Below are 25,795 nucleotides of genomic sequence, written 5' to 3'. Positions count from 1 at the left end.
TCAATGGGCCTTCCCTTAAGTCTAGAGCCAAGTATTTATTTTGTCTGTGTGAGATGCAGCAAGCAATCGATTACTTTGCCAAAAACTACTTATGCAATAAAGTGCCAATGGGTGTGATAGGATGTCAGGCTTCAGGGAATTGCCTTCCTTCCTCCCCCTTTGGCAGTAGATAAGCAAAACAAAGATAAAAGAGTCTCTTACCAGTTAGAAACTTTAATTATCACAGCGAGAACAAAGAATCCATTCCTAGGAATGACGGTGCTCTCAATTGAGGGTCCCACCCACTTCCTCCCTCGTCACCCACGTCACTACCGTGTCTTGTAACATGATCTCGCAACCACTGTGCTTTCTCTGCTGCCACCTTATCTGCTCTTCTTGACTTTGGACTGAGCAGATGAACACTTTCAAGCGACACTGAGTCTGTTAACTCTCTCCCAGTTCTCCTCCTCCTAGCTGCTCCCCATCCAGTACTTCCCAGCTTCTGCCTTCTGAACTATGCCCCTCTGCAAACCACTGTTCCAAATCTATACTGTCCTGGGAAAATTCAGGATCCTGATCAGGAGCAGGGGGAGGCTCCCTCCATTCCTCCTCAGTGCAGCCCTCCTCAGCACAGTCCCTGACATACAATCATTTTTTAAAGGAGTCAGACAGCAGGTACCTTCCCTGGAAAAGGCGCTGAACTAGCACAAAACAGAACTTGTTAAATCCTCCAAGTGTCAGCAGTGATAACTCTATTGTGTTTATTAAGTTGGAAGGACAGTGTTCTACTCCATTGACGTTAACTGGCCGCTATATTATTGCTCACTAAATACCCATCATTTTGATGGACAGTTTGCTTGTGGAGAAAGAGTTCGTATATTGCAAGGACTCCCGAGGGAAGGGGAAACAATTATGCAGTGACTTTTGGCATAGCCTACACGATCCCATTATTACAGAGAAGGGTCGGTTTTGCCCTAAATTGTCCCCAAACTGCATCACTCTCCTTCAACCCACCACCCCTTAGCAACCAATAACTTAGATAGGGAAAATCAGAGAGGTGAAAAACCCTAAAGTCATGGTTAACCTGGCCTGTCTGCACAACCCACCCATTTGGATAACCTAGGCCTGTGATCTTAGACACAATCCAATGGATGGAACCTGCAGAATTGACTTGGTGTATCTCCGTGTTTCTACACATATGATACTATGCACTCTATATACTGTATCTAGAGACATGTGGCCAGCTGTTTCTTGGGCATTGGAGTTTCTTGCATAGCTGTTGTAAGCCCTGAAACAAGCAGAAATGCAGTTAGAAGCAGATATCTCAAGCAATCTTATTCCTTTCTCGTAGCTATAAAATAGTTTGCTTTTATTTGTTTCCAAATAGCCGCACAGTATTTTTTTTAAAAGGTAATGTTTTCCACCACTGAAGAGGCAGGATTGATCTAAATTGCAGTCCAAATGATGGAGGCCCCTTGGTGGCACATATGTGGGGTGTTTCTTGAAAGGAAAGATATAAAAGCTATATGAAGAGTTCCTGTCTGTACGGTTTCCTGAAAAGCGACCCTTTAAAGCGCAAGCAAAGAAGCTTTTGAACACAAACCTGAACAGACTTCTCGGTTTAGTTTTACAGATGGAATTAAGTGGCAGCAGTGAAAAAACTTTTCACTTTGCAATAAAATTCACACGATCCAGCCAAAGTTAAGCACTTTTAAGTCCTATTAATTTCAGTGGGAGATTTAAGCACATGCATAAATCTCTCCTGTTGAAACCTGTGGGAGTTTAAAGTGCTTAGGCTAGTGGGGGAAATGCATTTATTAATCTATTATAGAGATTAATGCCTAGGGCAATTTGCAGGAAACTACCTTTGTAACAAGGGATTATTTACTGAACCTTTAATTGCTGATCCTTGTGTTTGTTTCTACACTTAGATATGGACAGCTGAATGCAAAATACACCTTGTTGAACACATGAATTGATAGTTTTCTTGGTATACTACATGCTAGTGGGGGATCTTACTGCTTCTACTCAGGTAGAAAGTGATGCAAATCTCAGAGTTCGGGACTTCCTTCATGAAATTTATGTGCCCACAAGCTGAGACACCCACAGACCCTTCCAAGTGTCCCTATTTTCCAGGGACAGTCCCAGATTTACAGAAGCCTTCCCGGTTTCTGATTTGATCCTGAAATTTCCCACTTTTCCTTAGGATGTCCCTATTTTCATCAGAGAAATGTTGGAAGGTATGGAGTTAAGCCACCCCTGAGCCAAGGAGATAAATACCGTGTTTTTCGCCCCATAAGACGCACTTTCCCCCCTCCAAAAATGAAGGGGAAATCTGGGTGCGTCCTATGGGGCAAATGCAGGCTTTCGCTGAAGCTTGGAGAGCAAGAGGGTTCGGTGTGCACCGACCCCTCTCGCTCTCCAGGCTTCAGGAAGACATCAGCAGCCTAGGCAGCCCTGCAGGAGTTCCCGCAGGGCTGTCTAGGCTGCGGATAGCAGTCTGCTTCCCGGAGCGCGGGGCGCGCTGAAAGCAGAGCGCCCAGTGCTTCGGGAAGACATCCACAGCCTAGGCAGCCCTGCGGGAGTTCCCACAGGGCTGTCTAGGCTGCGGATAGCAACCTGCTTCCCGGAGTGCAGGGCGCGCTGAAAGCAGAGTGCCCGGCGCTTCGGGAACACATCCACAGCCTAGGCAGCCCTGCGGGAGTTCCCGCAGGGCTCCCCAGGCTGTGGATAGCAGCCTGCTGCCCGGCGCGCGGGGCGCCCTGAAGCAGAGTGCCCCTCGCGCCGGGCAGACATCGGCCAGCCCCACAAGCTCGGGGGACAGCGGGGAGGCGCAGCGCGGCCATCCCGCTGTTCCCCGACCTGGTTTTGGGGGAGAAATAAAGGAAAACATTTTTTCCTTTATTTCCCCCCCAAAAAACTAGGTGTGTCCTATGGGACGGAGTGTCCTATGGGACGAAAAATACGGTAACTATACAACCTTTAGAAGACATCTGAAGGCAGCCCTGTTTAGGGAAGTTTCTAAATGTTTAATGTTTTACTATGTTTTTATAGAGTGGAAGCTGCCCAGAGTGGCTGGGGCAACCCAGCCAAGTGGGCAGGGTATAAATAATAATAAAATTATGATGGCGATAATGATGATGATGGAATAGGTAGGACATCCCTATTTTCATTGGAGAAATGTTGGAAGGAACGCATCCATGTTTCAAGGGGTAGTAGTAGCTCAACCACAAAACATGATCCCTGAATTTTTCTTCAGTTCAGATTTTGATCTGAGCTAGAGAAGAATTCCTTATACTCATTGTGTCCCAAGCCCTCTCCATTCAGCTGATTCCCTCAGGCTCCTCTACCCTACCCTACTCTCCCACACCACTAACTGGACTACAGTGAAGACCACAGTATGGCTGTAGCAGCAAGTTGCACTGTGTGCAGGCTACTGGGAAAGGTGACAGAGAGCGGCCTCCCATCTCCATGGGGTGTAGCAATATGCCAGCCCAGCCAAAGTGGGCCCTGGAAAATGTGCTGCACCTAGGCCACGGCTACACAGAGATGCAGACTACATCCCCAAAGGCTCCTTTTGGTTGGTCTGGTACCGTGCTACATATCACACAAAAGTCTCAAGAGCAGAGCAATAGGGAGGAAAGGCATCCCTTCTGTCAGGCTCCCTACAGCTTAATGTGGTACATTCTGGCGGTTCCCTCGCTGCAAGAAGCCAAGTTACAGGGAACCAGGCAGAGGGCCTTCTCAGTAGTGGCGCCCGCCCTGTGGAACGCCCTCCCACCAGATATCAAAGAGAAAAACAACTACCAGGCACCCTGTTTAGGGAAGCTTTTAATGTTTAATAGACTATTGTATTTTAATATTTTGTTGGAAGCCGCCCAGAGAGGCTGGGGAAACAAAGCCAGATGGACAGGAAATAAATACTGCCACCTGAAAACTGCGGCCTGATAAGTGGGTGGGGGTGATTTTGAGGTACCAGCGGAAGATAAGTTTGAGTGACTAGGAGGTTGGGAGTGGACCCTATCTGGGAGGAGATAACTCAGTTTCTTTCCAAGCCAATCTGAAGTGAACCGAGCCAAAGGTGGCTCACCCATCACTGTTGTTGTTGTTGTTTAGTCATTTAGTAGTGTCCGACTCTTCGTGACCCCATGGACCAGAGCATGCCAGGCATCTCTGTCCTCCACTACCTCCCGCAGTTTGGTCAAACTCATGCTGGTAACCTCGAAAACACTATCCAACCATCTCGTCCTCTGTCGCCCCCTTCTCGTTGTGCCCTCCATCTTTCCCAGCATCAGTGTCTTCTCCAGGGAGTCTTCTCTTCTCATGAGGTGGCCAAAGTACTGGAGCATCACTAGTTCAAAGTTAATAATAGAGAGGCACAGTCGGGCACAGTTATGTGTAAGGAACAAATCCCATAGATTTTAGTAAAATTCAGTAGAGAACAACACTGGAGTATGAGTCTTTGGCCTTTAGCTTTTTCATCAAATAAGTATCTTAACACTTAAGGGCTCTTTATATATGTAAAAACCATGAGCAGTATCCAGTGAAGTCGTTCCGCTGGCACAAAGATTTCTGTCTACACATCAGAACTTTCCTCCCTCTCCTCTCCTCACACCCCATGCCTCCCCCAAATCTGCTCTGGAGTTCTTGTGCTGACAGAACAACTCTGATGGATCCTGCCCTCTGGCACCATCTGTGTAGTAGACAAAGAGATAATTTTAATTCCCAATATGTTTCAGGCATCAGCTTGTCGCAATAGACCAGTTGCTTTATGCAAGGCAGATGAATCCACTTGCCCATTCAGGAGAGTACAATACTCTCTTGAATGTATTATTTTGAAACTTTTATTAAGCAGTGAAGCTATTGTCACATTATCAAACTAAGCCAAGAAAGATTTTTTTTAAAATCATACATTTGGTACTTTCCCCACTCCTAATGTTTTTTCCACAGCTGCTGCGCTTCTTGTTGCTTTCCTTCCATTACTAGTTTTATAGTTCCTATGTGAATGTACAGCTAATGTTTTTCCTTTTATCCTTTCTGAATTACTAACTTCCACTCTATACATTGTCTGTTTTGTCATTATTTTATTGTACATTAATTGACACTTCATTGACCATTATCAAGAAATCCTCTTAAGAAGCTAAACCTACTACAGTGACTTCATAAAACACACTTGCACAAACACCATCTTCTATAGTATATATTGTCTGCGTCCTGTTCTGTGTTATTCTATACGAGCACAACTTAAAATGAACATTTTGCAAACAACAAAATATTCCCCATATTCCTTGCAAGCAATACTGGTGGCCATTTGATCAAAGACAGCATTGGTTTTATTTTGCATGCTGTCGTTATACATTTGAGGGATTCAGCAGGTCACAATTAAAGCATTTATATCTTTACATTTCAAACAATACATTTATAACAAGCAGCTGTATGAATTACTAATGAGCAGCCGTCTGCCTTTTTATATTGGCACTGTAAGCATTATCCTTCTAATGCAAATCCTGTTGATTTCAAATGGTAAGAGTTCAGCATTGGCTTAATTATTCCATTGAAACTGATGATGCTTTTAAAGCAGTGTTGTTTTTCTGGAAAAAGAGGTGCCAGAACTCACCATGAACGCCCCCTTGCTCTCTTATAATGCCAATGGTGCTCACCTGAGAGGTGCTGGAACTGACTTCTGGAAAGTTCCTGCTGAAAAAAAGGACTTGCTTAAAAGTGCTTAGCTGTGGCTGCATTGCACCCTTAATTTTTGATTACTAATCACTGAGTAGACCAGGCATGTTGCCTTGCTACGAAAGTAAAGTACAGAACAACATTCTTACCTTAACACTGTTGCCTTCGGTGAATATTGTTTGGAAACCGCAGACCTCGGAAACAGGGGTAAAATGGAAGTAAAGTGTCTGGTGAGGAATAGCTCATATTGGGGAAATGGGAACCGCTGAGGGAGGACATCCTAATACACTGACACTGGATCTGTTTTCATGTTGGTACTTCAGATAAAGAAATTAAATGATTAGATCTGCCTTACAGTATAAGTGAACCTTTTTTTTAAAAAAAAAAAGATGAGCCTTCTGAGAAAATAGAAAATATGTTGTGTCTCTTTCAAACACCTGCCTTACTTAAGTGCCACCATTTATCAAGTTCTGTTTACAGTGTAAAGACTTTAATGTGGAGCTTATCACTGGGGTCCTTTGATACTTAATCCTTCCAGAACTGGCTCTTTGAAATGCCTTTATAATGATAAGGTTTGCAAAAGTGGCAGGTTCTCTGTCGCCTCATGCTCAAGGGCTCGGATAAGAGAAAAGAATACCTTGCAGGAAATATCAAATATCCTTTGCATGGGTCGTTTCCCCTCATCAGAATACCCTCAAAGTGTAACAGAATACAAAGCCTTTAGTGTCAAAAGTTTAGCATAAGAAAACAAATACACTGACATCCCTAGTCCTAACTGTATTTACAGCAAAGTAAATCCTACTTTTCGGTAAAACTATAGGCAAGTTCCACCATACAGTCTATATGTAAGTTCCATAGAAATATATGAGGCACACTGCTAGATACAGTGATATAAAATGCAAGTCTCAGTTAGTAGCCTTAGAAATGTTTCCATTTGCTGAAAATAAGAACTGTATTAATTTTTGCTTTGGGGAAAGTAAGGCTGCTGAAGGTAAATCTTAAACACAACTACAAATGATCAGACAAAGCATTACCTGCCGACTTATTTTAGCTGGCCTGAGTATTTGGGTCTAGCTGCTATTTTAAGTTCCCATTATGGCCCACCATGTAGTAGTGTCACTCTGCCAATGTGGGAAATTTAAATGTCTGCCAAGCCCAGGGCAGATCATGACAACAGAAAACAGGAAGATAATTGTTAGTGATAGGGTGCTCTGGTACTGACCAACTCTGGTATTAACCCCACCTGACTTTCCAGTAAGATATCCTCTCACCACTATAAGACTGGTGACAACCAGAGTAACGAAGCATACAGAGATGGATGGTCACACAGAGGATAGATACATCAACATGCTATTAAGCACGTAAGCAAAATGGAATGTTTGGGTGCCAGGCCATGGGAACAAAGAACAGGACGTGGTCACTGTCAACATCAGTGGTAGTGCCACGTCAGGACTTGAGGGTAGAATCAGAGGAGGACCCACTTAGCAGAGTGAGCAGGGGGACCACCAAACACTGCAGGGCTGACTTCAAAGTAAGGAAAGCAAGACACAGAGATGCTCTGTAAGACTGTTAAGTCTGGACTCCAAAATTGTGTAACTGCATCACTGGCCAACATGTCCTGTTTGAGAACTTCAAGACTCACATGGCTGACCACACAGTAGAACCCTATGAATGTTTGTTCACGAGTACCGTATTTTTCGCTCTATAACACGCACCTGACCATAACACGCACATCGTTTTTAGAGGAGGAAAACAAGGGGAAAAACATTCTGAATGAAACAGTGGATGTATCATTTTTGTGCTTCATGCTGTGGCCACAGACATGTGATCTGATGGTGAATTTGGGGTGACCCAATGCAAAGATCCTGAGGATCCATGTGGATCTATGCTTTGTAACCACGTTTTTGCACCATTGCAGCCCCAGGCAACAGTGGGTGTGTGATTTTTGGGGGGCAGGCTGTAGCCATGGACATGCTATGTGATCTGATGGTGAATTTGGGGTGACCCAATGCAAAGATCCTGAGGATCCATGTGGATCCATGCTTTTTAACCACGTTTTTGGACATGCTATGTGATCTGATGGTGAATTTGGGGTGACCCTATGCAAAGATCCTGAGGATCCATGTGGATCTATGCTTTGTAACCACATTTTAAGTGGGGAGGGAAGGAAAAACAAAGAAGGGAAAAGGAGCATGAGAGGGGTGTGCAGAGAAGCAGCTGGCTAAGAATGCAGGAGAGGGATTTAACGGGAGGGAGGAAAGAAAGGCAAAAGTTTTCCCCCACCCAAGCACCCAAACCAGCCAGCTCTCTCTCTCTCTCTCTCTCTCTCTCTCTCTCTCTCTCTCTCTCTCCCACCTGCATGTTGCCTGCTAGTCCCTAGACGCAGCACCGGAGCACAGAGAGGAATTAGAAGGAACGACTCTGCTTTCCCCTCTTCTTGCCTGGAGGGGAGGGGCTTTCCCTGCTCTTTGTTCCGTTTGAGCAAACACAGCAACGAAACAGAGGAGGGTGGGCAGTAAGACCCTGAGGCAGAATGCAGGAAAGCAACCACTTCCTCTTTTCAGGTTTCCCTTCTCCGTGAAGCGTGATTTGATTTTTGTCTGATTTTTTTGCTCCAGGGACCACACATTCACTCCATAACACGCACAGACATTTCCCCTTCCTTTTTAGGAGAAAAAATCTGCGTGTTATAGAGGGAAAAATACGGTAAGTGCCACTATCTTCAATAGGGCCCTCTCCCTTAAGTGGGTGTATGATTGTGGCCCAAATGGACCTGATTCAGCATAGCAGCATTTCTTTGCTATGCAATATTTGCACCAATAATTGGCCATGCTTCTGCTATGAAAATGTCATTCTAAAGTCAAACAGCTGAGAATGTTTGATTCTTCTTTCTTTTACAGTGCTCTGTATCCTGTGGGAAGGGTGTAAAGGATCGCGACATATATTGCGTTAACAACTTCCAAATTAAACTAGGGGATAATATGTGCCAGCATTTAAAGAAGCCTCGAACCCACAAAGTTTGCAGAGCTGCCCGATGTCCTGGATGGAAGGCCAACAAGTGGAATGAGGTATTTTTCAGTCTTGCAGCCAAGTCACGATACAGTTCTGCAGCAGAGAGAAGGTCATACCTTCTGCAATGAAATATAGTACCTAACTTTTTTGTACTGTGGTCCACCCAGTAGAGTTTGGCTCGTATGGTCCAATCTACTGTCTAATGACTTTATTTATTTATTTATTTATTTATTTATTTATTTATTTAATCAGTTTATGGACCAATTAATATATTAAAAAGCTCTTAGAGTTTTACAAGGTAAAACAACAGCAGCATAAAATAGAATACAAATTAACTGAAAATACAAACTGTCAATGAAACTCAAGGAACAAAATACAAAAAAACCACGAAGCAGTGCAGTCTAAAAAAATAACACTTGGGAAATGTCCGGGGACAGACGGACAACAAATACATTTTTAATAAGAATTTAAGACACTTCCAAGTTGGGGTACCAATCCAGTTTTGCTACAGCATTTAATTTTCTTAGACCATTATTTGGACACAATAGTCACATGGAAATAAGCCCCATTGAAGAATCCTGAGTAAACACAGGATTTGACTGGATTTTAACTCTCCCACTGAAATCAATGAAGTTTTTAAGTGCTTAACCTTCACTAGGCAGTATTCTCTTGTATTGTGTGGTGCCGGTTATTCAGAAATATTTCACAAAAGTGGCAAATCTGTGATACTAGGGGAGCCACAGGTTCATTCTGAACACATTGGAACACCGTTGCTATAATTCAGAAATGCACAATTTGCACACCACTGGGCTGAACACAGTGAGCCAACAATAGACAGTAACTTACCAGCCGCTCAATAAGGCCTCTTGAATTTGGGGGTCTGCCTGGGCTGGCATGGGTTGTCAGACACCGAGCAGGCCACAATATTTGTGTAGCCTTATTAGACTTTACCAACTGGTGGGGTCTGCGTTGCTCCCGGGAGGGAGGAAGGAGGTCAAATGACACCGAGGTTGATTCAGAGAAAGAGTTTATTCTGCTCTCCGGATAGCAGAAGGCATTTGCATGGTCAGTCCACAGCAAGTCCAAAGAAATGAGAAATTTCATGCAGTATATATATCCTCCAGGCACCCTCTCCCCCCTTCCCCAGGAATCCAACCACGTCAGCTCATACACGCAAGTTGACATACATGACCATAAACAAATATTCCTGTTCCGGTACTCTTGACCATAAAAGGTTGTTCCTGTTCCTATACTCTTATCTTGGGGCAGGAGGTCACCAACTCTAAGAACACTCCTGGCACCGTTCCCAGGTCTCTTGTCAGACCTGACAAGGTCGGTGCGTCTTTTTGTGGTCAGGATGTAAGATAAGACCCTGACATGCCATCCCTGCTCCACGGAACTGGCAAGGCCATCCATTGCCGTTACGGACTGATAAAGGAGAGGGCTTTGAGCACTTACTTATACAGCTAGCTTTCTGTTTATACATTGACTCAAGAGTTAATGCATTTTAGAAATGCTCCCTTGGAGGAGGAAAAATGAGGGTTTTGGGTCCCGTTTCAGACTGACTGCACAGAACCCATTCCTTCTCCCTTCATTTGGCCCAAGAGCTGTTGTCAGTTTGAGAGGCCATAAGCTGTGCAAGCCTGCTACAATCATCCACTTCCATCCATCTCATTTTAGTCTCTCTTAACATGTGGTGAAAGCATAATAGGACCTTAGGAAGCTACATTATACTGAATCATCACCAGGATAGTCTCAGGTCTCTCTCAGTCCTACCTTGGATATGCCAGAGATAGAAACTGGGACCTTTTGCATGGGAAGAAGATGTTCTACTACTGATCTACAGCCCTTCTTTTATGATTAGGACAATGCGGTCATATATGTGTCCTAAATTATTACACATCATTTTTCATTGCGCCGCATTGTGTCAATGCAGTTCTGAAGTTAATTAACATTCTGTGGAGGGATGTGCCTTGCGTCAGCGAATGCAATTGATGGAGATGACTACAAAGCAAAACACGTATAGAGGATCTGCTCTCCTTTCATGCTTACATACAGATCACCATAAAGTTAATAGTTACGGTACAAATGAGTCTGGAGAATAGAAACTCCAGCTCCCCATCTGCGATTTTCAAATAAAGTTAATGGAAACAAGTTGTGGTATGTGCTTTTTTCACTCACGTACAAGAAGGCTATATATTCTGCCTTTTCAAGAGGCACACATTTTAGGAAATGTGCCATGGAGAATTAACATTAAAAGGCTGCAGAGGAGGGTATGACTTAAAAAAATATGAAACAAATATGCAATGAAAGGGTGGAGGCAACAATATGATTCAGTCATTTTTGAAGTCTGGAAAACATTGGCAATGGTAAGATGAAGCTGCTTGAAAGCATGTGGGCTTTGATTTCTGTGTGTGAGAGAGAAGGCAAGTGACATCAGCATGTGAATAAATTCCCTCTTTACCAGTTACATGAATGCCATATACGAGGGGTAGGAAATAAAGAGAACATTTGCTCAGTTGCTTTCCAGCCCCCCTTATAAGCCTGCACAGCTCGTGACCGACAATACATGCTAACAACCATATATTGTGGTTTTCCAATGCCGGAACTCTCCACTTTTGCCTACACAACAAGGGATGGGAGATAATTTTGATTCAGCCTGTGTTTAAAGGTGAACTTAATCCACATTTCCCAAAATGATCTGCAAACTGAGGTTCGGCCATCCTTCACAATTCACATTTCCCTGAATTTTGCAATGCAGTTTTTTGGCCAAGTAATGTGTACAAAGATGCACAAACTAGGGTAAAATGTGCATATAGGCACATATATTGTACTGAAAATAACATAAAATGCATTATACTAGGGAAAGCTGCTTTGCAAAAAATGTAGATATTGGGCAAAATTGCACATGAAAAGGTGGATTCTAGGAAAAACCATGAACTGATGTGGAAATCTAAATTTAAAATCGGAAAAATGGGAAACAGAGAAAATGACATTGACATATTTCCCCATATATGGCTTGTGGGTGCAATGGCTCACAACTGACAATTGTCTTCCACTAATAGAGCAAGATTTCCTGTGCTGTTTTACAGCAAAGATCTATACTTGCCTACTCATAAGTGTCATTCTGAGTTTAACAGGACTTACTCTGAGGTAAGTAGGTAGGCTGCAGTCTTGTCTCCAACGTACCTGGGTGTAAGCCCCATTGATTTATTTTAGAGTACGTATACCCTAGCAGAGTTAGTGACTATTAAAAAGTATGAATGTTGTATTCCTAACAATACATACTTGGGTTAAGCAGCCTTGAGCTCATCAGGGCTTTCCTCTGTGCAGATATGGTTTGGATTGGCCTGTTATGTCTCATTCACCCATTTCCCCGGTTTTTCTATGTCTGTGTGTGCACATTTATTTATTTCAGTGTTCCGTGACCTGTGGAGAAGGAGTTCAGCACCGGGATGTTTACTGTAGGTTGAGAGGCAGCGGTAGAGTTGATGAAGTGCTGTGTAATTATCTGATGCAACCACCTAATAAGAGGCCTTGTTGGCTGCCTGCTTGTGTACAGTATCACTGGCTGACTGATGAATGGCAAGATGTAAGTATGGCCGAGATATAAGCTTCTTGCTCGAGATTATTTAAACCAGTTACAGATGTCTGCAGGTTTGGCTGCAGTTACCCTACTTGTTAAAAAATATTTGCAGTGGGAAGACCGTCATAGTTTTCAACGGTGACATGCAACACCGTTCCCATATGTGTATTATTTGTGCATTCTGCTGTTTGCCCACATATTTCCAGTTTGTCTACTTCAGTCCCTGCCAATGAAGATGCCCGTAAAGTGCAGTGGGTGGTAACGCTACTGACACACATGTTTTAAGGATCAAAGGCGATCTGTTGAAGAAAGATCTGAAGGTTGCTTTATGATGTATGACTCTATGGCTGCATTAATAGGGTGCCCCAATAGTGTAAATGGGGCAAATTGAAACAGTGATACATTTCGCTGCTCTGGGTTTTCCTTTACAACTCTGAGTGGCTTTGAATGTCACAATGACACACAGGGAACAAGAAGTGATTTTGATGTGAACTTCCTTATTCCGTTGACTCTCGGTCTTCTGTGAAATAGACATATTTCACCCAGTGTGGAAAATCCAAATACGTGATTGAGGAACAACTTCAACAGCTCTCCACTAGGGCGACATGAAACATGTAGCTTCCGTGAGATGCCCACCCTGAAATGTTACTCTTAGCACCAACCACTTAATATCATATATAAAGCTTTAATATAAACGAGTAGCTACAGAATTCCACTTGCTTTCAGAGTGGCCACATTTGGGGACGGGCTTCTCTGGGGGGAAAAACTCGGCTTCAGAAATGTAGTCTATCTTACAGGATTTGTTCTTGTCATCTTCAGTGTTCCTCCTCGTGTCAAAAAAGGGAAACATACCGCAAGGTGAGGTGTGTGGATGAAAACGGGATCCAAGTAAACGAAATCCTCTGTGATTCTGGTGTGAAACCTCCATCCAGCAAGAAATGCAAACTGGCTTCCTGTAAATATATTGTCATTACAGTTGACTCCTCACAGGTATGTATATGTGCATTTGTGACCAGGTGTCTGATTTTATACCTGAAAACAGCAGGTGCATTTTTAAAAAAGCATGGGAGTACAAAGGGTCTCTCCTACCAACAGTTCAAAAACATTCCTTGAATTCTCTCAGCTTCCACCAATTCAGTTTGCTTTTATTATGGTGTACAGGCCTTGGAGCTGCTTTTCCCAACATGAACATCTCTTTCTGTTGAAAAAGTTTTGTATTTTGTGGCCTAAAGATTTTAGGGGCTGCCACACAAAAAATGTCTTCTGCAGAGCAGCTGCCTCCCTGAATTTCTGAGGGAGGTGGAACTACCAAGAGATAAAATCCTATGCCTACTTTCTTGGGAGTAAGCCCATTGAAATGCGGACTTCCTTCTAGGAAACATGCATAGAACAAGGTTGCAATAAAGCCTCTCCTCCTTCCAGAGGGGAGGAGTTGTGAACGGAAGCTGTTTCCCATGTTGGCAGGGGGTGTTCTGGCCCCTTCGTCTGCTGTCCCAGCTGCCACACCACACCCCCTGGCAACCAACCAATCAGGCGGAAGCTGAGGGGGTGGGGTTTAGCTGCTCAAATGCGGCAGCGGCAGCATTGCCCTCTCATTGCGCTGCTGGGTTTCGTCAGATCACCCACCCTCCCTTTAGTTCATTTCCATGTTTTTGACCTTGCTATGGACCTGTGGTTGGTCGCCTTGGTTGTCCAAGGGGCCTGGTAGGAATTTTTATATACTTTGTCCTTGTGTCTTTCTTATCCTCAAGTGGGTGGCGGGTCCTCGACTCACAAGTATAATAACAATTAACTTCATGTGCCTTTTGTGACAGTAATTGTATTATTTTAGTGTCCAGCTGGTTGTTATCTTGAGAACCAGCAGAAGACCTCATACTGTGTGGAAGCCCACAATGCCTGGAGCAGCCATACCAACAGCCTTCGGAAAATAGCATACAGAAATTGCCCACTGACTCAGTCACCACTGATGAATAAATGTAATGTTGTGGCGTGTCCACTTGCCGCATCATGGAATGTGGGGAAATGGAGTCAGGTGAGTATTGACTCAGCAAAGTTAAGATGCCTCAGTCCAGGAAGGAATTGTGGCCTCCACTTTGACTTGTTTGTTGTTGTCTAAATTATTTCTATGATCTCTGTTTAAGTGTTCAGCACCTTGTGGAAAGGGGACGGCAGGAAGAAGAGTAGAATGCATGACCCAAAGTGGTTCACCCAGTGACTTGTGTCTGTCACATTTGAAACCTGCAGCTAGAAGGATTTGCCATGTGAAAGACTGTAAGTAATTCAGATATGTGCAATGGATACAATGGAATGCTTCATTCACACACACACACACAAAATGACCCGACACGTCTATTTTTAGGTGAGATGATAACCAGCTGCAAAGAAATCCAGATCAGAAAAAAGATTAGAAAGGATGGGGAATATTTGCTAAACATTAAAGGAAGAAAGATAAAGGTATTGTTACTCCTTTTATCTGAGAGGGGAGATATGTGGAGGAAATCCATCTTTTTATAAAGGAATTCTATGTTTCTGTTGTAGATTTTTTGTTCAGACATGTGGCTAGAGGATCCCAAAGAATATTTAACACTGGCTAAAGGGGAAGCAGATAACTTTTCAGAAGTATATGGATATAGGTACTGTGATTTTAAATTTTTTAACCTTTCTTTATTTGTAGATATACTGTATTCATATGTAAGTTTCAGAATTATATGTCTGTTCCTTGTTATGTTCTGAATTAATGTTGAAGAACCTAGGAAATGCTATTCCTAGGTTCTTCAACATTCATTCAGAACATAAAAAGGCAACTCTGCACTCGTGCACATTCGAGATGCAGGCTCCCTGGGCATGTTGGACAGCCATCTAAAATGGTCATGCTCCCTGCATGCTCCAAACTAAGCATGTGTAAATAGTTTCAGAATTCATCTGGAGCAGACTCCAACCCCCATAATCCATGCTATTATTTGGCCAGAGCTGTACCAAAACTCACAACCAGAGCGTGGCTTATTTCTAAGCATTGCATCTGCAGTGGCTCCGTATGCTGGGCATGATCCAGCCAAAGTTAAGAATTTCTAAATCCTATTTATTTTTAATGTGAGAGTTAAGGACATGCTTACACCTCTCTCCATAATATCAACAGGACTTAAAAGATGTTTAGCGTTCCTGGATTGTTTTCACAGCTTTCAGCTGCAAATATGTAGGCTTTTATACAACCCTCCGTGTTGCATAATGTAACCTCATTAGTTCTCACCCTCTTCAGGCTTTTAATATGGAATAGCACTTTGCTGTGATGAAAGCAAAAACTAAAGAATGCTTATTTGTAGGCTGCAAAATCCATACGAGTGTCCTTTTAATGGAAGCAGACGGCAAGACTGCATGTGCAGAAATGACTACCCTGCAGCTGGCTACACCATTTTTAGGAAAATAAGAATTGACCTCAGTTCTTTGGAGATTAAAAGTGAGTCTTTGTGTAATAATACTGTGCTTTGCAATGACTGAGTGACTGTTGGAAACACAAATTGTATTCCCAGTAGTGCCCTTTTGAAAGAAAAAGTCTACCCCCCGCCCGTCTTTCATTACACAATGATATATTGGAGGTGATGTGAGATTCTATGAAATATCTTCTTGGTGGGGTTTGATTTGTGATAGGGTTTTCACATGCGCGCATCATTATGGTGTGATGCTCCTATCAAGAGGTGAGCTTGTATGTGTAGCCTCTCCCCAAAGCAGCCAGCCATATTGTTCTCTCTTCTCATTCTGTGCAAAGGCGATGCTAGAGATTTGTCATCCGATCTCTGCTCTCTCTCGACTTTTGCAAATAGCAACCACAATCCAGATCAAGGCAGAAATGAGGCTTCCATGGTTTTCCTAATGGCACTAATGTCAACATCAGAAGGGGAATGACAGTGGAAAGAGCTCTCCCTTGTTGCCACCCTCCCAACCTCCCTCAGAGGGGGCAGTGGGCCTCACATGAAGACTGCAGGATCCAAATAGGTTCATGTCAGGAGAGGCACTCCAAATATATATTGGGATGGACAGAGCTTTATAGGTCAAAACCAGCCCTTTGTATTGGATCTGCAGAGGCAACCAGTACAGCTTTCCCAAACAGTCTGCAAAGGCAGTCCCACATAAAGCTCCTTGTAGCAATTAAACACAGTACTGAGCTTCCCAGGCAATAGATTACTGCAGCCAAGGCTACCCCTGCCCTGATAGGTTCTTTACCTTACCTTCCATGGCGCAGGCATGAATCAAGATTAATTAAACTAGTTTTGCTGGCCATAACAAGCTTTCACTTTTGCTTGCTAGCCACCGACTTCCGGTTTGCTCACACCATACTTGGGAAGCCCGTTCCTTTTGCCACAGCTGGAGACTGTTACAGCGCTGCTAGATGCCCACAGGTACGTGTCAGGGATAGAGATGGGACTCAGTTTTCCTTTGTCATGCATTTCCCCCCAATCCATTAAGTATTAGCAGCCTCATACCCAGTGTTGCTCAGGAACTCTAAGAAATCAAAATAATAGTGCAGTTTGAAATCAGTGCAGTTTTGAAAGGCTCGGTCTGCCATCTTGAGTCAAAATGGCGTCCAGCTGTATCCAAACATAGACGACAACCTTCCCCCTTGATCTCAGGAGCCATCATGCCATATTTGGTTAATATCACGGAAGGTTTGAAAAGTCAATTCTGCCAACTTGTTTGAAAATTGTGTCCAACTGGTCTCAGAACCAAATGTGATTCCAGTATCTCCAGAAGTGTCCAAACAAGGAGTGAACAAACAACTTTCCAAGATATATAGTTGATTTTGTTGAAATCTTTAAATACCCAAATATCCCTCTTTTCTTGCTTGCTCCCTTTTTATTTCATTTCGGCCTCTTCTGCAGCTGGTTTCTCACATTTTATCTGTTTCAAATGCTCAGTGACTCCAATGATCAGAAGGACTGTAGAATTTGGCTTGCCATTCATTGCATTTGATGGGGCACATTCCCAAGCAAGTGTGAGGGATTTTCAGCCATTGGCAAGCACTGTAGAGATGTGAGAATTTTCCTAGTGTCTGGCAGAAATCAGTACCCAAATCCCATGAGGTATTCTGTTCCTGTTTCTTTCTCTTTTTTTACCCTGTCCCCTCTTTTCTTGAAATCCCCTCTTTCTGTTCACCTGCTCTTTCATTCTTCCTTTGTCTTGCCACTTCTTGCAGACCCCCCTCCCTCCTGACCCACTGCAGCTGGAGTTTGCAATGCAACACTGCCCTCTTGTGATCTCACAACTTCTCTTCAGCAATTCTGCTTTAGGTTGGAGTCAAGGCAGTCTTTTTCAGAGTTGTACGACAGAGGCATTGACCTAATCCAGAACTTTTCAACCTTTTTGCGTCCATGGCTCCTTTGACCAACTACATTCTTTCTGTGGCTCCCCAGTAGGGATATGTGCTCCAAACCTCAGAAGTCCCTTGTCTGCAGAGCTGGCAGCCCCTTTTTGAACATCCTCCTCTCCTCTCCCCAGACCAGCCCCAGAGGCACCATTTGCCTGCTGAGCTTGTAGCCAGGGCTGCTGCAACAAACAGCTGAGCAAGCCTTTGGGAGGCAGAGACTTGAGGAGGCATCAGAGGGAGGGAGGGAAGGAAGGACAGTGGCTGGTGTTTCCCACAGCACCCCTGACCATTATTCAAGGCACCCCAGGGTGCCATGGCACACTGGTTGAAAAACACTGCCCTAATCCATGGCAGGTTCCCCAACTTTAGGGTGTATTTAGGATGCAACTTTTAGAAGGCAACCCTGTATAGGGAAGCTTTTTAATGTGTAATGTTTTATTATGGTTTTTTATATGCTTGAAGCAACACAGAGTGCCTAGGATAACCCACTCAGGTGGGTGGGGTACATATTATTATTATTATTATTATTATTATTATTTCAAATATCTAACGTGGTAGTGACTGGTGCCTGTTGAAGATGGGCTGGGGGCATTGCACATTGCAAAAATGTGGACAGATGAGCACTCATGCACACACACCCCTTGACACACTTAACAAAAGCACACACACATACCTGACAATGTTTCTGCCCACCTGACACTCGCACATACAACTGACTCTCTCACTCACTCACACACACACACACACACAGAGAGAGAGAGAGAGAGAGAGAGAGAGAGAGAGAGAAATTAAAGGAAGGAAGAAAGAAATATTAAGGGCCTTATACACACAGTCTCGAAATCTGCCTTCTAAGTTGCTTGTTTCTTCATTTTTGGGGTAGGAACCGTGTGACATTGCTCCTCACTGGGTGATACGACCACTTTTCTGGAGCTAAAATGTGCTTTTCAACCAATTGGTAGTTAGAGCAGAAAGATTTTCTAAATCGATTACACATCGCTGTGCTGTTTGCTACATCACATCGTCCCCCCTTATCCCCCTTTCTTAACTCCTCTTTTGTAATGCTGCCCCATACCCTCTCCACTCCACCTCAGCCCTCCTTGTCTCATCTTTCTTTTATTGACGCTTCTGCTGTTCATTTCTGGGCGCACCTGCACAAATATTTGCAATATTACTAGCCACGCTCTAAAGCCGATCTGTGTGTTTTTTCTCTCTCCACTTGAAAAGGGGCAGTTTGGCATCAATTTGGCAGGCACCGGGCTGAGGCTATCCCCTACGGCAAAGTGGATCGCTCAGGGAAATTATGTTACAGTTCAGATACACAAATCTCAAGTAAGTCTGTTTGCACCCATGATTATTTGCAGGGATGGGGCGTTTGCTCCAGTTGCTTCAATTAGCAGCAAAGGAACCTTGAGTCAGGTACTAAGGAGTTGGAAAGCGTCAGGCATTAAAAAAGAAGAAGAAGAGGCTGTAAAGACTTAATCTCAGACAACTTCCTAATCAAGAGAACAAGGAAAGTGGCAGCAGACATCTGGAAGAAGCAGGTCCTGTTTTAAGGCAGGGCGGCTGGGGCGGGGGGAGTGATTTGGAGTTGCCTGCCACATGGCACAGAAAGAGAGGACATGCAGGTCATTGCTTCATCTCCTTCCCATGTTTCCTGGTTCTCAGACAACTTGCGCATCGCTGCAGCGAGGGGGTGCTGTTGCTTCCAAGGCAGCTATGAGTGCATTCTTCTCATGAAGTGATTTTCTGTCCTTTTCAGGATGATACTAAGATATACGGAAGATGTGGAGGATTTTGTGGGAAATGCATTCCTAATGGAAACACTGGTCTCCAACTTCAAATAAACTAGAGAGAAAAAGAGAGAGGAGGAGGAGGAGGAGGAGGAGAAGAAGAAGAAGAAGAAGAAGAAGAAGTCCTTAAGAATTATATTGAAGGTGCTGTTATTTCCTCAATCCTTTCAACTTTGCAGTGTTTGTTTACTCTGAATTCCTTCTCCTCCTTCTATGTTAATCGGCAACTCTGCTTCTTGCCACACCCACAACCTCCTATGAGGCTGCCACAGGTTGCCAGGCACATTCTTAAAGCCATTTTGCCCATTTAAAAGGAAAAAGGACCCCTTGGTGTTATATGTGCACACATAAAACTGCAACGAGTGACATGAACATGGCAAATGTGGTTACAAATGCACATAGCATATAAATACATTTCTCTGAGATCCGGGGTTTCTTGGAGCTCCCTAGCAGTCTGAACACACTGGCTGAATGTATAGTGAATGGGCATGTTTATTTAACAGTCTGTATCCTGTTCTGCTGGGGCTTGGGACCTGCAGAGAAAATGGTAACAAATAGCAGAGTCTCAGCAAGGCCACTGCAGAACTTTTTTGGGGGGGATTGGCCCTTTCATTGCAAATTTAGGGGGGCCCAGCCCCCACTACTTGGCGCTGATGGAAGAGCCACAACTTCAGGCCAAACAGTGTACAGAGGACTTCCCTTATGTGTGACACTGGAGTATCATCTGAATCAGAGTCCTCCTTGGGGCAACACTGGGACTCCGAAGCAAGGTCCTATATGCAAACCAACCCTGCAAAAAAGTGAAGTCCCAAACTGCAGGTTCGGGCCCTCTCTGCACAGTCTGTATGCACATAGAAACCAAATAGATATGCACATTGCTGCATGGAGGCCAAGGGGGTAGGGCTTGCTACTACGATTCCATTAGAATCATAGAATCGTAGAGTTCGAAGGGACCCTGAGGATCATCTAGTCCAACTAGATTGCAAGAATACGCAGCTGTCCCATATGGGGATTAAACCTGCAACCTTGGTGTTATCGGCACCACGCGCTCACCAACCGAGCTACTGTACATGTGATCGCCCTGTGAAAGCGCTCCCCTCGTGCACATTTCACTTGCACTAGAGCATTCTCACCCGATCCCCTGGCAAAAAGAAGAAGAGAACTTGAACTGGCTTTTTGTAAAGTTGTTTATTAAATGAATAACTTAAGATCCTTTGGACTAACTCCTGACCCTTAGGTCCAGTCGTGGCCGACTCTGGGGTTGCGGCGCTCATCTCGCTTTATTGGCCGAGGGAGCCGGCGTACAGCTTCTGGGTCATGTGGCCAGCATGACTAAGCCTCTTCTGGCAAACCAGAGCAGTGCATGGAAACACTGTTTACCTTCCCGCTGGAGCGGTACCTATTTATCTACTTGCACTTTGATGTGCTTTCGAACTGCTAGGTTGACAGGAGCAGGGACCGAGCAATGGGAGCTCACCCTGTTGCAGGGATTCGAACCACTGACCTTCTGATCGGCAAGCCCTAGGCTCTGTGGTTTAACCCACAGCACTACCTGCGTCCCTTAAGATCCTTATTACTTTACAAATCAAAGAGTTCACATTTGCTAAGCTGGCTAGATCAGTTACAGTAGAAAGCACGGAAGGTGTTGAAATATACAATGCCTAGCATAATCCTAAATATATTTAATCATATTTAAATCCCTCGAGGTTCACTGGGACTTACTCTCTAGTAAGTTGGTTTAGGATGGCAACTGATCAACTTTGCAAAACCCTGCCAGGGATTATATTTGTCCCCAGATCTATCTCAGATAGGTGCATATCAATATACTTTCTGCTGATACTGTTCCTGTAGCTTTCTTCATTGTGCCCCGCCCTCTTTTCACATCACATTTTTGGTACTTACACAGACATAGCAGCTCAGCTTCAGAAATCTCCTTGGCCCGTGCTTAGCAAAGTTAACATCTATTGTGGCTAAAAGCAAGTAATCACATAAAGAAAACCAGCATAGTTCTGAACCTAATGTTAGCGATCCTACCTCTCATCTATGTACTATGAAAACAAATTAATTTTGTATATTATAGGGGTGTTTTTTTAATTCAGTTGTGTGTGTACACACACACACACACACGGAAGTATACAACCATTGCCCAAATACTTCAAAATGAATGCCCATACTATATGTTAAAGGAAACCTCTGTTGCATCACTGAAACTCTCATGCAAGAAGCTATGTAGGAAGGAGAGCTCATTAACTTTAGGGAGATCTAGTTTAGATTTCTAGTGCTCCTAGTGGTCCTCGTTCAAGTGTCCTGCTTTTTCCACATCAGGAAGTCATTGCTCTGTGCCACATTTTCTCCACATAGGTGGATAGTTTTGTCTTTAAGAAGTGTTCTGGTTGTTGGACTTGCCAGAAACCCCAAATATTAATATTACATTGAATTACATACACTATTTCATAACAAGTTCTCAGGTATTCGGAATGTATAGCATATAGTACGATTCTATTTTCTTTGTGATACCTACTGTTGAAGCCAAATACCAGCTAAAGGTACAATCCTCATTCCATTCAAGTCTGTGACAAATGCCCCATTCATCTTAATGGATCAGCATTGCAACCTAGACAATTAAACCAAATACCGTCAACTGCCAGTAAAGCATTGGTAGAGGGAAAAATGGCAGCTATACTAATATCACCCACAAAGATATTTAAAATAAGGGCTAAGTCATACCACGGGATTTTGAGCAGTTAACTGCCTTTGAGCTAACACATATAGATAACTATTTTGTGACCTCTGTATCAGAAAAGTATTTTTTTGCACTATGTGCCTTATTCTACTTGTAAACATGACAACTGTAACATTATTTTCCTAGAAATGTTTACATTTACAATACCTATGTTATAAATTATAAAAAAAAACTTTATGTAATAAATATGCCATGTGATCACTGCTTAAATACACTGCTTAAATACATTGCTGGTGTGTCAGCAAATCACTTATGGGATGGTTTGTGCAAATCATTTAGCGTCTCTTCAACCTTTGACATTTTTCTCTACATCGGGAAGAAAGAGCCTGTGCAACTTAATTTATTAAGACTGCAGTCCTCTGTACAGTGGTACCTCAGTGGTACTTAATCAGTTCTGGAAGTCCGTTCTTAAATCGAAACCGTTCTTAAACTGAGGCGTACTTTCCCTACTGAGGCCTCTCACCATCCGTGCCCTTCCACCTTTCGGCTTCCGTTTGGCTTCCAGGACAAAGTTCGCTAACCAGAACGCCTACTTCCAGTTTTGAGTTTGTTGACTGAATTGTTCATGAACAGGGCTGTTAGTAGACCGAGGTACCACTGTATACCTACCTGAGAGTAGCGATGTCAGATAATTCCGATGAACACATAAATGGGAGCAAAAATTGCTGAGTTCACTTATTCCTCCCACATCTGAAATGGAAATCCATCAAGGGAATATGATCAACATTCACTGTTTTCGTTACTGTCGGTCTGCAAATGACGCACAACTGGAAAAGAAAGCCCTGGTCTTAGAGCATTACAGTGGTACCTCAGGTTACAAACAGTTTGGGTTACAAACTCCGCTAACCCGGAAGTAGTACCTCAGGTTGAGAACTTTGACCCAGGATGAGAATGGAAATCACGCGGCGGCAGCGGTAGGCCCCATTAGCTAAAGCACGCCTCAGGTTAAGAATGGTTTCGAGTTAAGAACGGACCTCTAGAACAAACTACAGTAACCCAAATGGAAGGGTACCAGAACGTGAGTCACAGAAGCCTGGTAACCTGGAGCCTGATAGCAGCATCGCTGGGATACCAGCCTATGCTGGAGGAAGGTAGTGCATGTCATTGAGGAGACTAGCGCCTCCAATGTAGGCAATGGATCAAAGAGCACCTGCAAACAGAGGCCTCCCTAGGCTCCCTTGTGCCCTTGGCAAGGAGACATTGGCTACCCAGGAGTCAGCTGCATGTTTAAAAACAGTGTTTTAAATACAGTGGTACCTCAGGTTAAGTACTTAATTCGTTCCGGAGGTCCCTACTGAACCTGAAACTGTTCTTAACCTGAAGCACCACTTTAGCTAATGAGGCCTCCTGCTGCCGCTGTGCCACCGGAGCCCGATTTCTGTTCTCATCCTGAAGCAAAGTTCTTAACCTGAAGCACTATTTCTGGCAGAGTCTGTAACCTGAAGCGTCTGTAACCTGAAGCGTATGTAACCTGAGGTACCACTGTATGTTATGAACATGCAACACCAGATGGCGCTGTAGAACACAAAACTTTACTATGCAATTTTACAGAGGCTTTTAAAATTTTGTTATAACAAATTTAATTTATGACTTATTTATGGCAGGTTTTTTCCACCCCAGAGCAGTGGAGGAGCAGCCCAGGGAGCATGTGCATGGGTGGGCAGGCTCCTAGCCACTCTGAGCTAGAGCCCAGAGGCATGATTTTCATGACCACCTCACCAGGCCTGAGCCCTTGGCGGAGGCCAACTTGGCCAACCCCTAGGTGTGCCCCTGTTGCCCAAGCTACAAGGCCGAACACGTTGAACACCAATCATCCAGACAGGGGTGACCATCTACTTGACAGCATCTCTGTCTTGTCTGGCTCTGAGCTCTCCTGTAGCTCATTATCACAGCCAGACATCATATCCATGTCATCGTGTTCCTTCGAGATTTCCTTGAAAGTTATTGGAAGCCGCATCCAAATTCACAGCTTTCACTCCGTCTTGCTGGCGCATTGCTATGTTTAAAAAGATGCTGATGGAATCCAGTTAAGTCTATATTGTGAAGAAATGCTTACAGTCTGGGATCTACGTTGGCTCCCAGTACGTTTCCATGCACAATTCAAAGTGTTGGTGCTGACCTTTAAAGCCCTGTAAACGGCCTCGGTCCTGTATACCAGAAGGAGCGTCTCTACCCCCATCGTTCTACCCAGACACTGAGGTCCAGTTCCGAGGGCCTTCTGGCGGTTCCCTCACTGCAAGATGTGAGGTTACAGGGAACCAGGCAGAGGGCCTTCTCGGTAGTGGCGCCCGCCCTGTGGAACGCCCTCCCATCAGATGTCAAGGAAATAAACAACTAGCTGGCTTTCTGAAGACATCTGAAGGCAGCCCTGTTTAGGGAATTTTTTAATGGCTGATGTTTTAATGTATTTTTAATCTTTTGTTGGAAGCTGCCCAGAGTGGCTGGGGAAACCCAGCCAGATGGGCGGGGTAGAAATAAATTACAGTGGTACCTCAGGTTAAGAACTTAATTTGTTCTGGAGGTCTGTTCTTAACCTGAAACTGTTCTTAACCTGAAGTACCACTTTAGCTAATGGGGCCTCCTGCTGCTACCATGCTGCCGGAGCCTGATTTCTGTTCTCATCCTGAAGCAAAGTTCTTAACCTGATGTAATATTTCTGGGTTAGCGGAGTCTGTAACCTGAAGCGTATGTAACCTGAAGCATATGTAACCCAAGGTACCATTATTATTATTATTATTATTATTATTATTATTATTATTAGTGTGGCTCAGCTCACCTCAGTTTTGTTGTTCACCGCAGAAAAGATCTGAGGCATTGGCAAATGACTTTCTTTGTACTTGAAAAGTCGCAATGACATCTGCATGGAAGATGGGAAAGTGTGGGGAGGGATGTGGAGCCCAGCTCCTTTGCCAAGGTAAACCAGTGAAAATGGAAACATGCTTATCCAACCTTGGTAGGGCTCAGGCTCAGGGGATTTATATTTTAGTGCATGTATAATATTCCGCTAGACAATTTCTTCTTCAGACTGAGATGTTAAGGTAATCAGCATTAGTTCACAGGGTGCTCCTACAAAGGGAGGCATTGTTCAGCTTGTAGTCTATGTCCTGAGAAAAAAGTCAGAAATTTTCAGATGAATTTCTGAGTTCACAACTACAGAAGGAAAGATGGAGTTTGAACAAAGCAAGAAATGAATGCCAAGTTTTTCGCCTAGATCTTTAATTTTCAGTACTTTCAAGGGAGTATGTTTCACTGTTGTGACCTACCGGTACTTCAGGACATCCTAAGCTTTAGGATTCAAAATGGGAAGGAGAAAGTCATCACTTTTTATATTTTATTAAAAAAAATAGTCAGGAGTGGCCAGCTTCTGAAGTCTGGCAAGACCATATGTCTATAACATCTATATCAAATCTGACAATCTGATATGATTGAACATACTTGCTGCTGGGTTAAAATGTGGAATATTGAAACGAAAGCTTCAGTGATATCATGTTCATGTTGAATTTCCATTCCATTACTTAAGTGAAATGACAGAAAACTTATAGAGCACTCTTTATTTTATTCTTATTTCTTTTTTGTGTGTGTGTGTAGAATAAGGTGCACAGCCCCATCTAGTGGCTTTGCTTAACATTGTTATAAACTACACTGAT

At 43.7% G+C, this 25,795-nt stretch overlaps 1 protein-coding gene and 1 long non-coding RNA gene across 5 annotated transcripts in view; one reads left to right on the top strand and one right to left on the bottom strand.

The window, feature by feature from the left end:
* Nucleotides 1-22,401, top strand: part of ADAMTS20 (ADAM metallopeptidase with thrombospondin type 1 motif 20) — an 83,648-nt gene extending 61,247 nt beyond the window's left edge. For 3 of the 4 annotated variants that reach the window (XM_077934660.1, XM_077934662.1, XM_077934663.1), the window contains 11 exons: nucleotides 8,559-8,726; nucleotides 12,089-12,262; nucleotides 13,076-13,246; nucleotides 14,088-14,288; nucleotides 14,398-14,527; nucleotides 14,616-14,710; nucleotides 14,795-14,889; nucleotides 15,577-15,710; nucleotides 16,559-16,650; nucleotides 18,840-18,944; nucleotides 19,375-22,401. In XM_077934660.1, the coding sequence (XP_077790786.1) occupies nucleotides 8,559-8,726; nucleotides 12,089-12,262; nucleotides 13,076-13,246; nucleotides 14,088-14,288; nucleotides 14,398-14,527; nucleotides 14,616-14,710; nucleotides 14,795-14,889; nucleotides 15,577-15,710; nucleotides 16,559-16,650; nucleotides 18,840-18,944; nucleotides 19,375-19,464 (1,455 nt within the window). In that variant the 3' untranslated portion in view covers nucleotides 19,465-22,401. The remainder of the gene's footprint in view (nucleotides 1-8,558; nucleotides 8,727-12,088; nucleotides 12,263-13,075; nucleotides 13,247-14,087; nucleotides 14,289-14,397; nucleotides 14,528-14,615; nucleotides 14,711-14,794; nucleotides 14,890-15,576; nucleotides 15,711-16,558; nucleotides 16,651-18,839; nucleotides 18,945-19,374) is intronic. The other variant, XM_077934661.1, reaches the window with a different exon arrangement.
* On the bottom strand, nucleotides 3,794-6,123 carry LOC144328959 (uncharacterized). Its single transcript, XR_013394332.1, has 2 exons — nucleotides 5,808-6,123; nucleotides 3,794-5,673 (listed from the first exon to the last, which is right to left on the bottom strand). It is a non-coding gene; the product is annotated as an uncharacterized LOC144328959 (long non-coding RNA).
* Nucleotides 22,402-25,795: the final 3,394 nt, after the last annotated feature.

Source organism: Podarcis muralis, chromosome 10, assembly GCF_964188315.1.
Source record: "Podarcis muralis chromosome 10, rPodMur119.hap1.1, whole genome shotgun sequence".
In the NCBI taxonomy this organism is placed as follows: domain Eukaryota; kingdom Metazoa; phylum Chordata; class Lepidosauria; order Squamata; family Lacertidae; genus Podarcis; species Podarcis muralis.
Note: the sequence above shows the minus strand (reverse complement) of the source record. Positions and strands in the feature narration are given on the sequence as shown.